This window comes from Varanus komodoensis, unplaced genomic scaffold (assembly GCF_004798865.1).
Source record: "Varanus komodoensis strain SLA01 unplaced genomic scaffold, ASM479886v1 scaffold1, whole genome shotgun sequence".
NCBI lineage: Eukaryota > Metazoa > Chordata > Lepidosauria > Squamata > Varanidae > Varanus > Varanus komodoensis.
This window is the reverse complement of record NW_025335268.1, coordinates 35,101,019-35,113,865: the sequence shown is the minus strand read 5'-3', so window position 1 is coordinate 35,113,865 and position 12,847 is coordinate 35,101,019. Positions and strand designations below refer to the sequence as shown.

Sequence of the window (12,847 nt, the reverse complement as noted above, 5' to 3'; positions counted from 1 at the left end):
TGAATGACATGCCTATACCCCTTGAATTTTAAATTATTACATGGCAAACTGATTAAAAGGCTGAAATATTCTTTTTTTTAAACACCTCATTTCTCATAATTTCCCATTTTTATCTTTAATCCCCTATAAACATTTATTATTACCTGCACTTAATATAGATAAATGAAGTTGTTCATCTAGTGCCATATTTCCAATTATGTGAATTATGCTTCTTTGTATTTTGGGGGAATCTCTGCAAAGATGGTACAATTTCCTTAACAGTTGAAGTCCTCTCTTTGATTCAATTTCATCACAGTGACTAGGAATCTAAAGTGTTTGCAGGAAACACAACAATGATCTACAAATATTCAAAATTATTTGTAACATCCATGAAATTATGTAATACACAAAGTGGCATTTTTTCATGATGAAGGTTCTCTCCAGAAACAGATGAAATTACATGTTCAGTAACATTCAAAATCTGAAATAACAATCACAACATGTGAACAATTTTTGACATCCCTTGCAGCTGAGCTTAGAAACAATGAGAGAGAATGAATTTCAGCTTCTTTCTAAGCTTCCTTTTTATCATTATGTTTCAAGCTTCTTGTCATAAGGACTAAGAAAAAATATATATGCTAAAGCCCCCATGATTCCAAAGAGCCTTCAGGCATTGCACAAAAGGTTCTGAGCAGAAACAGGTGAGCGGTTCACATGCAATGCACCAGTCATGATCAAACCAACCTTAGTCACAACTATGGCCCAGTGAAACAAACCAGTTCTGCCTATTTCTTCCATGGGTTTCAGTGGGACTCTGTCAGGGGTCCACAAAGTTCGATTTACCTCACTAGTCAATCCTAGGACCTGTGTTGACCCTAAGCCCTTCTTTCTGGACTATAAGAGAACTCTAACGAAGTAAGAAGCACTTGCCTTCATGTGGAATTTTTGCCGAAGGTAAAAATGGTACCTCCCATGCAGAAAGCACTAGTTTGCCTTACTCCTGTTTCTTGAAAGAAGCAAACAAGATTTCTATTTTCTCCTGATACTTTCCTTTCTTACAGGTGAACATCTGTGTTTTCTTTTCAAGCCTAACTAGCAGGATTCAGCATTTTTTCTTCTCCAATCTCTATAGAGGACACAGAGTTTTCTTGTCCTCTCCTGAGAGTTAAGTTTCTAGAGAACACATCACCTCATTGTGAGTTTGGGGGCGGGGAGGGGGGGCAGAGAACCTGAACTGAAGCAAAGGCACCTATCTTTTCAGTCATCCACAGACGGGAAAGGGGGCATGTCTTTTCCAGTGTTTATTTTGGTGGCAGTATTTACTTATAATGAGGCATATCTAAGAATTTTATTAAACCCTTTAGCTGGAAGTTCCATAGACCAAAGCATCAGGATTTTAAAAAGGGAACATAGCTAAGACTGCCCCTTTCTTTTGCCTCAGGTTCCCTCATGCAGTGGTTTTAAATGGGCTCTTAAAAAGTAAGCAGCTAGGTTAACTAATATTGGTCCTTGTCTATGCTCAAGTCTTAATTGGTGGTTGCTGCTATTTTACTGCTGATTTTAGAAGAAATTTAGATGGCTATTATAGTGAACTTTGTATTTTACTTTTAAGCTGTTCTATGATATTCTGAGGTGAACTGTCTTGAGAAGGCCATTTTGGCCTTCAAAGGTGGTAGGTGGTATAATGCTACCTACACAAACTGGTAAATAACAATAGCAAAGGTTTAAGATCTGAGCTTTACCTTGGAATGTTGCACTAAGGCTTGTAAACAGAAGAGTTCGACAGTTTTTGCTGGGACGGTACTGAGACTTTCGCAATAAGGAAGGCCATTTCCACCAAAACACCATAAGCCCCCCTGGAAGGAAATTGAATCAGAAAATTCAATTAATTTCAAAGTAATGAGGTAAACATTAAAACTTATACATGACAAGTTTTGTGGAAGTTGCTTTTTCAAAGTAGGCATATTCATGGAGAATGCCAACAATTTTGATTGAGCAAAAGTAAAATGGTCTCAGCTTCTAAACAGGTTGAAACTTCCTATTCCATCAGGTTCTTGATAAACTAGTTAGCAAGGTGATACCCGTTTTCAACAAAGGGACAGCTCAGCAAAACAATAGCAAGAGCACTGCTATTAAAATTACCAGCTAGGCAATTTATGCAAATTTTAAATATGAGAATGTAATTTTAATTTTCTATCTTTTAAAAAAGGAAACACAGTACTTTACCTTATGCTAGCTCTACATCTGCAGACAAAGAAAAAAAAAAGAAATCCTATTGCAAGGACCTGAGAAGATAGGTACAAGAAAGGCCCATGCCTAAAACATGGAAACAGCTGGAAATAAGCAAATAATCAACCAGCACACTGTCACTCCTACTGGCAAGAACAGTTCATAAACATTATCAACTTACTAGAAAGCAGAATGGCTCCCATGTCAATTTGGAATATGGTGCAGGCAAAAACAAATGTAAGACAAAATTATTCTATTACAGCTTTTGCTCTTCATCAGTAACTAAGAGCCTTCATAATTTTTGATATGGAGTGTTCCATTTATATCAAAGCCCTCATATTTCGGAGCACACCTTTTGAGCAGCGATGGTCTGACTGCTTTCTCTTAAAGCCAAAGATGTAAAATGCTTCACACACGGGTCAAGATCTGTCTGAGGTAAAGCTGCCAACAGCAGCCGGAATTCATCTTCTAAACAAGTAATCTATACCATAAAATCAAAAACATTTCTGTCAACATTTCTGCCAGTTGCAAACATCATAAAATTATGTGAGAACTTTGAACAATAGTCAATTAATTTCTCAAAGTTATGTTAAGCCAGAAAGGTAGGCAAGTGGTACTTTTCTGATGGGAGCTCATCCACTGCTATCCCATTCATTGGTCTTCTAAATCCCTATATAGGAGGTGTCTTATAGCAATGCTGGCTGTGAATGCTGCAAACTGCAGAACTTACTTCTGTGTTATCTGTGCAAAGGATTACACTCTCAGAGACTGACTGTTCCTGTTCCATTTTGGCCCTCTGAACATGGATAGAGAGCACCAACTAACAATAATGGAGCAAGTATTATTTGGAGCAAGTATATTTACAGATCTGGTACACAAGGTACTATTGTTTCTGCCCAATGCTAACCCCGGACTGCTCTTGGATGCTCCCTTTAAGCATATTCCCAAGAACAAAATTCCAGTGCATTTTCCTCAGTGTTATCACATCCAGCAAAATCCCTACCCTTCTGCATCCCTGTGCTAGGTTAGCACAGAGAGGCACATACCATCTATCTTGGAGGAGCCGCAGTCTGATTGTACTATACATTTCATAGAACCTAAGGTGCTATCCAGTGTGGCAGCCTGTAACTTTCCAAACCTGGAGGATTATACACATCCAATGGAAGGTGGGAGAAGTGCAGAGGCTGGGATTGTTGCCATGCTTCCCTCACCCTCCAAAGCATTTAGAGATCTGATGTTGGCCATCTAAATGCTTTCCTTTTCCTCATTTGGAAGAGAGACTGAGACACCACTAAGATTCTTTAGAGCTTGGGTCCTCAGTTAAGGCTCACGGGCTGGACCTGGCCCGCTCCACAGGTTTGGCACACACGCGGGCATGCAGCTTGCTCAAGAGGAGGTCGTTTTGGACTCGCTTGGAGAAAATGATCTCCTCGCAAGCCAGCGCCTGGCCCTGCACTTCCCCCCATCCCATCCCCGCCTCCCCTCCCATGTGCATGCTGGTGCCCCCCCCCCCCCCCCCCCCGCCCCCGGCCCCCCCCCCCCCCCCCGTTGGCACCACCTTGGCGGCCCACACCCACCGCTGGCACCTGTCAACTGGCCCCCTGCTTTAGAGGATGGCAGCGCCTTCTCCTCCTGCCCCCGCAACCTCCACCATCACCACCACACCAGTTCCAAAGATAGTCATGGATAGAATTGTGTTGGCTACAAGGGTCCATCAATGTTGAAGTTCCAGTTCTGATCTCTGTGTTTTCTGAGATGAGAACTGAGACGCCAACCTATCCTATAGCCACCCAGACAATATTGGAAGGCCATGAGATGGCACCCCTACTGAGGTTTCCTGGATAATTTGCAGCAGTCCACTTGACCTAGATCTTGAGTCTCACTGATCCTTCACCTTACTTCTTCCTCAAACTGTAAGGTGTATCAAATAGCTCTGCTGTTTCCCACCTTTTTAAATTCACCAACATCCATCTTTCTTTAGTGTCTGCATTCTACTGTTTCTTCCCAGCCACATTCTGGAAGGAGTAATGCATGGCACTCAAGGTGGTTGGTACATGTCTCTTTGCACTAGCCCCTGCAGTTATACTCTGATGCATTCCATAGCTGTTGATCTCAGGCTATCCTAAATTTCATCTTCACCTGTCATTTCCAGAACCAACTATTCATCTTTTTCATCCCAAATTACCCCTTCTTCCTGTTCCCATAGCTAGATGCCATCAGCAGTGAGGCCAGATAAAAGAGGTTACCTGCCACTTAGGAAATGTCAGTCAACATAGATGAATATGTTGCTGCTAACATCTTAGCTACTAACTTCAGCTCAGCATTAGCTCTCAAATACTTCTATAAAAAGATACTGCTGGACAAGTGGTGTCTGGATTTTATACATACATCTCCTTGTTTTGGTAAAAAGGGAGGAGGCAGGAAAAATCGTAGGTCAACATCCTGACTTCGAGCTAAACCAATAGCAGTTCTCTTATCAATGGATTGGGCAGCTGTCCTATATTGATAATCTGTATTAGAATAAACATAAAGTTAGGTTTCTAAGTAACTTGAATTATTTCCCTCTATTTATAAATCTTTATAAAGCCCAAATAAGCAATACATTCTTGCAATTTATAAAAGCAAGCAGGGACATACAGTAATTCAAAGTGGATGAAGAATCAGTAGACTTTCTTTCCTTCTGCTTGGAAGGGACTACATGCACAGAGGTGAAAAACAGATACAAGTTTATAAAAGTAATTCACTTTGTAGTGTGAGGATAGTGAGAAGAAAAAGTCCAGCTGCAACACTAACATAAAACCAAAATCTCTGCATTTACTATTTCAAAACTGAACTTATCAAATGGGCGTGTAAAGATAATCAGGCCCTCATATGGCTGCAATATAATCTGTACACCACTGGAATTGAAGATCTGTGTCAAAAACTGTACATTTTGTCAAACATTTAAGCAAATAGCAAAAAACATTATTCTTTTCATTCAAACTGGCAGCTAGACAAACTCCAGGACTGCACGGTCTCATGGCTCAAAGGTATTCTTGAGCAGCTTCGAGTGGGCTAGCATAGTGACTCCACGGTGCTCTAGATACCTAAAGCCCAGGCTTTTGTATACTCTGCTGCTCAAAACCTGGATGAAAACCAGATGAAATTTTAAGCATGTAGAAAGAGTCATGCTGTATCAGGACAAGAGGTGGCATTCTGTTTGCACAGTGGTCCATCAGTTACTCACAGGATTGCACAGGCAGGGTATGAGTGCAAGAGCACCCTGCTGCCCATGTTCCTCAGCAACTGGTGCACGTAGGTATACTCCCTCTGATATGGGAGAAACATATAGCCATCTGGACTAGTAGCCACTAATAGCCTTTTCTCCATGAATTCATCCAATCTTCCTTTAAAAGCATCCAAATTAGTGGTTGTCACAATATCTTATGGAGATTAATTCCTTAATTTAACTATGCACTATGTGAGAAAGTGCTTTAATCAATTCTGAATCTCCCACCCATCGGTTTCATGAGATGAGCCCAATATTATGGGGAAAGGGTCTCTACGTTCTCCACACCATGCATAATTCTGAGAGATCAGCTGAAAGCACGCCAGAAAAATGGAGATGCTTTTTGATAATGACAAAAGTGTAAAATTAATTTTGAAAGTCTGCTTCAAATCTGCCCTGGCTGCAACTCACAACTTTGTTATGTCCCATCTTATGGTAGATCACACCATGGCACCATCATTTTCCCCAAGATTTTAAAAGCAAGAGAAAGATAGAGGAAAATGAGCAGATACAGAGAATTGCTTAAAAAATAAACTCAGTGGAACATTAACTGGAGCCAGAGGTAAAAGGAGAAGCAGATGTGGAAGGGGTGAAAACTATTGCTTTGTGATTTTCCTCAACTATACCAGACATCTATTTAATGTGGGCTCACAGCTGCAACCATAAGCTGGGTTCAATATTAGGCACCCAGCAATGGGAAGTTCCCCTACACATGTGTGGGCTCTGCAGTGCTACAATTTCTTCAATAAGCTGCTGTTCCTGACCTGGTGCCCCCACCCCCGATGTTTTGAATGATGACATCCAGCATTCCTGAACATGGAAGATGTGATGAAGGTTGAAATCCAAAATATCTGGAGGGAAGCAGGTAGGGAAGGGCTTCAACAGGGCCTGAACAGGAGAATTTTCCAACAGATTGGCTAATGGACAGACACATAGGATTCTTTCATAGCAGTATTTGGAAGCTGATGCTCACAAGTTTAAATGCAGTAGTTATCCTAAGAGAATACATTACCATGCCAATAATGATTGGAGGCCAGTTCCTGCACAGCTTGTAATCGGACCATTTTATCTTCTGACTGGGTTCTTTTCAGAAGGAGCCACAAGGCGCATTCATGCTCTTCCATATCAAAAGTACTGAAGCGTTCTTTACCCAAAAAACAAATGTTTACAAATGATTATAGCTGCTTTACTACACTTCTTCCAGAGGAACATTTTTAAGCATGCTATATAAGAAACTGCATTATTTCATGAGCAATCTTAGAGAAGCAGAAGGTGAAAGCACAACAGAACAGAAGAAATGGCCATGCAGGCTATATGTTAAGTCTAAGCAATTAATGGCAGAGGTAAGGCTTGAAATGGAGGTTTCCCGGTTCACAGCTCAGTCTCTTTGCCATTGTATGTTGGTCTAGTTCTTCCCTTGGTATCTTACAATATGATTATTCAAGAAATGGACAATGCTAGTTAAGCTAGGGCAGAGCTCAAAACTTGAAGGTGCAATTCTCCACAGATAAGTTGAGAAGAGAGGCAGGTTTGCTGTTTCAGATATTAATATCTATTGCAAAACGTGTTGTATTACACTTCTCAACAGAATGCCCATGCACTCATATACCTACCTATGTCCAGAGGTCCTCTATTCCAAGTATCCTATGATCCAAAATTCAGAGGGTGACCATGAAAGAAGGGCTTTTTGGTGGTGGCCAGCTGGCTATGGAATGCTCAGGAAGCTTGCCTAGTTGACACCATGTGTAAGCCTTTTCTGTTTCCCCAGTCCTTTTTAATGATGTGTTATTTTAGTCCCCATGGTATTAATGGTAATTTTAGCACTTGTACTGGTTTGGGTTGAGTCCCGTGGTTTGCATTACATTTTACTTTCTTACACGGGTGTGTGTTTAAGTTTTATACTGGATATTTTTAAAGACTGAGACGAGGTTCACACATCCCTGTGGCAAGTCATGGGTTACTTAACCATTAATTCACACTGATGCATGCTGCTGCGAGATCACTTCCGGATCGTTTGAAAACTGAGAAGGTGACAAGCAGACGAGATCTGTTTGGATGTTTCAGGATGAGCACCTTAGTAGTTAACCCATGGGTTCACATGTCCCATTCACAAGCTCTAAGTAAGCTGTAGGGGCTTGTCTACAGAAAATTATCTTGAGTTAATTGCCACCATGACATGAAAACTGGTTCTTATCATTGGATTTTTATTGTACTGTGGTCATATCTGAAATTTTATATTTTAAATTCACTTGCATGACCCACAGAAAAACTGTTTATAAACTATTATTATTAATCAATATAAATAGCACAGAAATAATTCTATTGAAAAATAACACACTCATATGTTCTTAACTCTGAAACATAAGCTCTGTAGCCGGAACTAGTGACCAAGGCTTGCCATTGCACGAAGAAAGCAAAACAGAAATAAACTGAATTATAAGAAAAGCAAGCACCTAAGGGTCAACAGTAAATATCTCAATGCACTGATCTCAGTGGAAAGTTCTTTTAAGTAAAATGTTTAGAGTCAACAACTGCTAAACTAAAAATCTGTAACATCTTTACTGAAAAGTGATTTAAGCATGGTAAAACATTATCTAGCAGCTGGAAGATTCAGGGGCTACTCCAATAACTCAAGTTATTGCATTAGGCAACAAGGGCACAGTACTTTGTAGGATTAGAATCACCGTAAACTTAATCAGACTAGAGTTAGCACTTTTCTTCCTGACAGAGGCCCTATGTCATTGTCATTGTGAACAAGTGGAGGAGCCGCATATTCCCCTTCCAGGAGGGAAAGTGACCCCACTAGATAAATAACTTACAGAACAGGAAAACAGGGGAGCAAATAGGTAGACAAAACAAATCACAGAGAGTAGACACAACAGAAAGGAAGCTAGGGATTGACTACATGCACTACTTTAAACCACTCAGAGCATCTACTGTGCACAGTTAAAGCATTAACTTAGATAGATCACTGACCTAACCTAATTGTATTCTTAACTTTTAGCAGTTGCCATGAAACCTACCATCAAATGGTCTTCGGAAAATTCTAGCAGTGGCGTCCAGAATTTTCCTTGCTGCTCTGTGAAGCTCCTTTCTCACTTGATAAGTAATTCCTGTAAAAATCAATAAAGATTTCGTTAGGAACTTCATGAATTTTTATGACCCTTTCATATTAGGTAAAAGGAGGTCAATAGTATTCTTCTTCAGACTGAAGCCTTGCCTCCCATAGAAAAATCTCTGAGCACTGACTGAGACAAAGGCGGACAGCCAGGGAAGGAGCATTACTGAACTGGACACGATTTGAACATGCACATGGTAGGCATGCCATGAGAAGACCTGGTTGGAGCTGAGGGCCAGACTAGAAGGCTCAGGAGACTCCTTCTGACTCACTCTATGTTTCTATCTCAAGTGGCTAGCTCCCATGAATGCTTGAGCATTGCTGGGGCTTGGCTGCTTGTCCCAGCTTGCGGGAATGAAGGAAAAGGCAAGCAGAGAAAAAGCAGAAGACTCTTGAAAGTGTGCCCAAGGATCCATTTAAAAAAAGAACAATCCAAGAAAAAGATTGTTTCTTCAAGTGAATTTAAGAAGAGTATATGCAAAACCCTGATCCCAATGGACAAACTTTCTCCAGTACTCTCTGTAGCACAAGTGAGTAGTGCTTTTTGTGAAACACCCAGAATGCATATTTTTTCTAGTTCTCTTCTATCATCCTGTTTCTTAAGTTGCTCACTTGATTCATTCTTATTAAAGCAACAACCTGAGAATTTCTTACCTTGATATTCACATGGATCCAAAGAAACCGTTTGTAAATAAATGTAGGACTTCAATTTTTCTTGCTGTACCACTTGGGTATCAAAAGAGAGTAGCTTCCTTAAAGCCAGAACTTCATATGTAGCAAAGATACAACCACTTAAAAAGATAGACAGATATCAATGCAGGTATACAGTGTGTAATTTTAATATACACATTTAAAATTTGCCTCTCTTGAGGAAAAAAGCCACCTAAGTGTACAATTGTCTGAATAACAGTCTGCTTTAGACCTCAAGATCCTGGTCTAATAAAACATACTTTAACAGCCCAGGAACAAACCATATGCCTAACATACTTGCTCCCTTCCCCTGCTCAGCACAGCTATCTAGAGTTCTTAAAACAGAATTTGTCTGTAACATCTCAATTGGTGATTTTTATTTGAAGTGCTGCCTACAAACTAAGATTAGATTCTAACTACAAGGAAGCCAGGCCAGGGCACTGAAATCATATAGCAATGCAGCAGACAGATTCATCAGTCTGCAAGTGGTTTGGACTCCATTTCTGCTATTAATTAACTTAGTTGAATACCAGCAGTGCTTTTAAAGTACACAGGCTGGGAATTACTGATAGATGGTCTTCAATATAAAAATATGAAAGCCAAAATTTATAACTGGCATCTATGAAGGGAACACAAAAGAGAATGGACCACTTGCCAGTTTTATTCCCAGGCCTGTACATTCTTGCATGAAGCAACATCAAAGTCTTTGCACTTTGGATATATACTATTAAGATACACAGTGGCCGAGAGAGTCACAAGGCTGGAAAAACTTATGTAACAGCACATGCTACTCAGTGGTTGGTTGCAGACAGCTTGCACAATCTTGTAAAGAATATGAAAAGATATTGTTTTCTTTTAACTATTAACTATGACACCAGGAAGGCAAACACCCTGTTATAGTTAGAAATGAAGTACAAAGTTAAAAAGAAGCCCCACTCAACTGCCTTCTAACACTTGAGATTTCTAAAGTACAATTAAGATTTTCCAAGGAAAATTGTCATCTTCAGTTGTCTCACACTGAAGGTGACAATTCCAAATGATAAATTTAAATGAAATAATTAACTCTTTGTATCTAAACCCCCAATTTATTTTATATAATATGTATTTCTGATACAGTCTTCAGTGCTGTGTAAGTTGCCAAAACATACTTTTTAGACCATGGTGCAATACACTGTTTTTCTTACTGTGATAACTGAAAAATTAATCCTCTGCATTTAAAAGTTCATTAGCACTATGTCTAAGTTTTATAGATACACACACACACACACACACACACACACACACAGAGGAAAGATCATACTACTGGAATTCTACAAATTTACAATCTTAACTCTACAAACTAAATATGTGCTTCCTAATTAAAACTTACCCCAGAACAAGAGAGCCAGTTAACTTTGCGATTTTCCCTTAAAAATTAAAAACAGTGTCACTGTATATGGAAAAAGGCAGTTTTCAGTATAAACATATTAAAGTACATCATTGCATCAGATATAACAAGGGGTTGTATAGTGACTAGTTTAATTAGATCTCATTGAAATCAATGTGAAATCATGGGAATCAAGAATGAGAAATTTACAATGTAATCATATACATTGAGTTCAATGGGACTTACTCCTGGGCAAATGGATAAAGAACTACAGCCCTGTTTTGGAAACAAGCCAATGTCTTAAAACAGATACAGAACATGCACCAAGACTGTAATCATATACACTTACCTTAGAGTAAGGCTCATCAACATCATGTTGTGGTTGTTAGTTGCAAAGTTGTGTCCGACCCATCACAACCCCATGGACAACGTTCCTCCAAGCCTTCCTGTCCTCCACCATCCCCCGGAGTCCACCCAAGCACAAGGCAACTCCTTCAGTGACTCCATCTAGCCACCTCATTCTCTGCCCTCCCCTTCTTTTGCCATCTATTGTTCCCAGCATTAGGCTCTTCTCCAGGGAGTCCTTCCTTCTCATTAGGTGGCCAAAGTATTTGAGTTTCATCTTCAGGATCTGGCCTTCTAAAGAGCAGTCAGAGTTGATCTCCTCTAGGACTGACCGGTTTGATCGCCTTGCGGTCCAAGGGAGTCTCCTCCAGCATCACAATTCAAAGGCCTCAATTCTTCAGTGCACAGCCTTCCTTATGGTCCAACTTCCACAGCCATGCATTGCAACTGGGAAAATCATAGCCTTGACTATACACACTTTTGTTGCCAGGGTGATGTCTCTGCTTTTTAGTATGCTGTCTAGATTTGCCATAGCTTTCCTCCCCAGGAGCAAGCGTCTTTTAATTTCTTGGCTGCAGTCCCCATCTGTGGTGATCTTGGAGCCCAGGGAAATAAAATCTGTCACTACATCAATTTCTTCCCCATCTATTTGCCAGGAAGTGAGAGGAAAGGATGCCATGATCTTACTATTCTTAATATTGAGTTTCAAGCCAACTTTTGCACTCTCCTCTTTCACCTGCTCTTTGGTTCCTCTTCACTTTCTGCCATTAGAGTGGTATCATCTGCATTTCTGAGGTTGCTGATATTTCTCCTGGCAATCTTAATTCCAACTGGTGATTCATCTAGTCTTTCTCATGATGTGCTCTGCATATAAGTTAAATAGGCAGGGCGACAGTATACAGCCTTGCCGAACTTCTCAATTTTGAACCAATCAGTGGTTCCATACCCAGTTCTCACTGCTGCTTCTTGACAGAATTTGCCACAATTTGTTGTGATCCACACAATCAAAGGCTTTAGCATAGTCAATGAAGCAGAAGTAGATGTTTTTCTGGAACTAGCTTTCTCCATGATCCAGTGTATGTTGGCAATTTGATCTCTAGTTTCTCTGCCTCTTCGAAACCCTGCCTGTACTTCTCGGTCCACTTACTGCTGGAGCCTAGCTTGTAGGATTTTGAGCACAACTTTGCTAGCATGTGAAATGAGCACAATGGTGTGGTAGTTTGAACATTCTTTGGCATTGCTCTTCTTTGGAATTGGAATGTAAACTGAACTTTTCCAATCCTGTGGCCACTGTTGAGTTTTCCAAATTTGCTGGTATATTGAATGTAGCACTTTTACTGCATCATCTTTTAGGATTTTGAATACCTCAGCTGGAATACTGTCACCTCCACTAGCTTTGTTGTTGCTCAGACTTCCTAAGACCCATTTGACTTCACATTCCAGGATGTCTGGCTTGAGGTCAGAGACCACCCCATCGTGGTTATCAGGGATGTTAAGCTCTTTCTTGTATAGTTCTTCTGTGTAATCTTGCCACTTCTTCTTAAACTCCTCTGCCTCTGTTAGGTCCCTGCCATTTTGGTCCTTTATCATGCCCACCTTTGCATGAAATGTTCCCTTCATATCTCCAATTTTCTTGAAGAGATCTCTGGTCCTCCCTATTCTATTGTTTTCTTCTATTTCTTTGCACTGTTCATTTAAGAAGGCACTCTTATCTCTTCTAGCTATTCTCTGGAATTCTGCATTAAATTGGGTGTATCTTTCCCTTTCTCCCTTGTCTTTTGCTTCCCTTCTTTCCTCAGCTATTTGTAAAGCTTCCTCAGACAGCCATTTTGCTTTCTTCCATTTCTTTTTC

The 12,847-nt window shown here is 40.2% G+C and overlaps 1 protein-coding gene across 3 annotated transcripts in view; it reads right to left on the bottom strand.

The window, feature by feature from the left end:
* The window catches only part of SERAC1 (serine active site containing 1), a 32,766-nt gene that overhangs the window by 14,197 nt on the left and 5,722 nt on the right, over positions 1–12,847 (bottom strand). Inside the window, exons 3-10 of one of the 3 annotated variants that reach the window (XM_044421996.1) lie at positions 10,654–10,690; positions 9,249–9,385; positions 8,500–8,589; positions 6,489–6,620; positions 4,597–4,718; positions 2,561–2,689; positions 1,722–1,835; positions 144–306 (exon numbers count right to left, since the gene is read on the bottom strand). In XM_044421996.1, the coding sequence (XP_044277931.1) occupies positions 144–306; positions 1,722–1,835; positions 2,561–2,689; positions 4,597–4,718; positions 6,489–6,620; positions 8,500–8,589; positions 9,249–9,385; positions 10,654–10,690 (924 nt within the window). Of the gene's footprint in view, positions 1–143; positions 307–1,721; positions 1,836–2,560; positions 2,690–4,596; positions 4,719–6,488; positions 6,621–8,499; positions 8,590–9,248; positions 9,386–10,653; positions 10,714–12,847 lie in introns of all 3 variants that reach the window. The other 2 variants (XM_044422010.1, XM_044422005.1) reach the window with 2 other exon arrangements.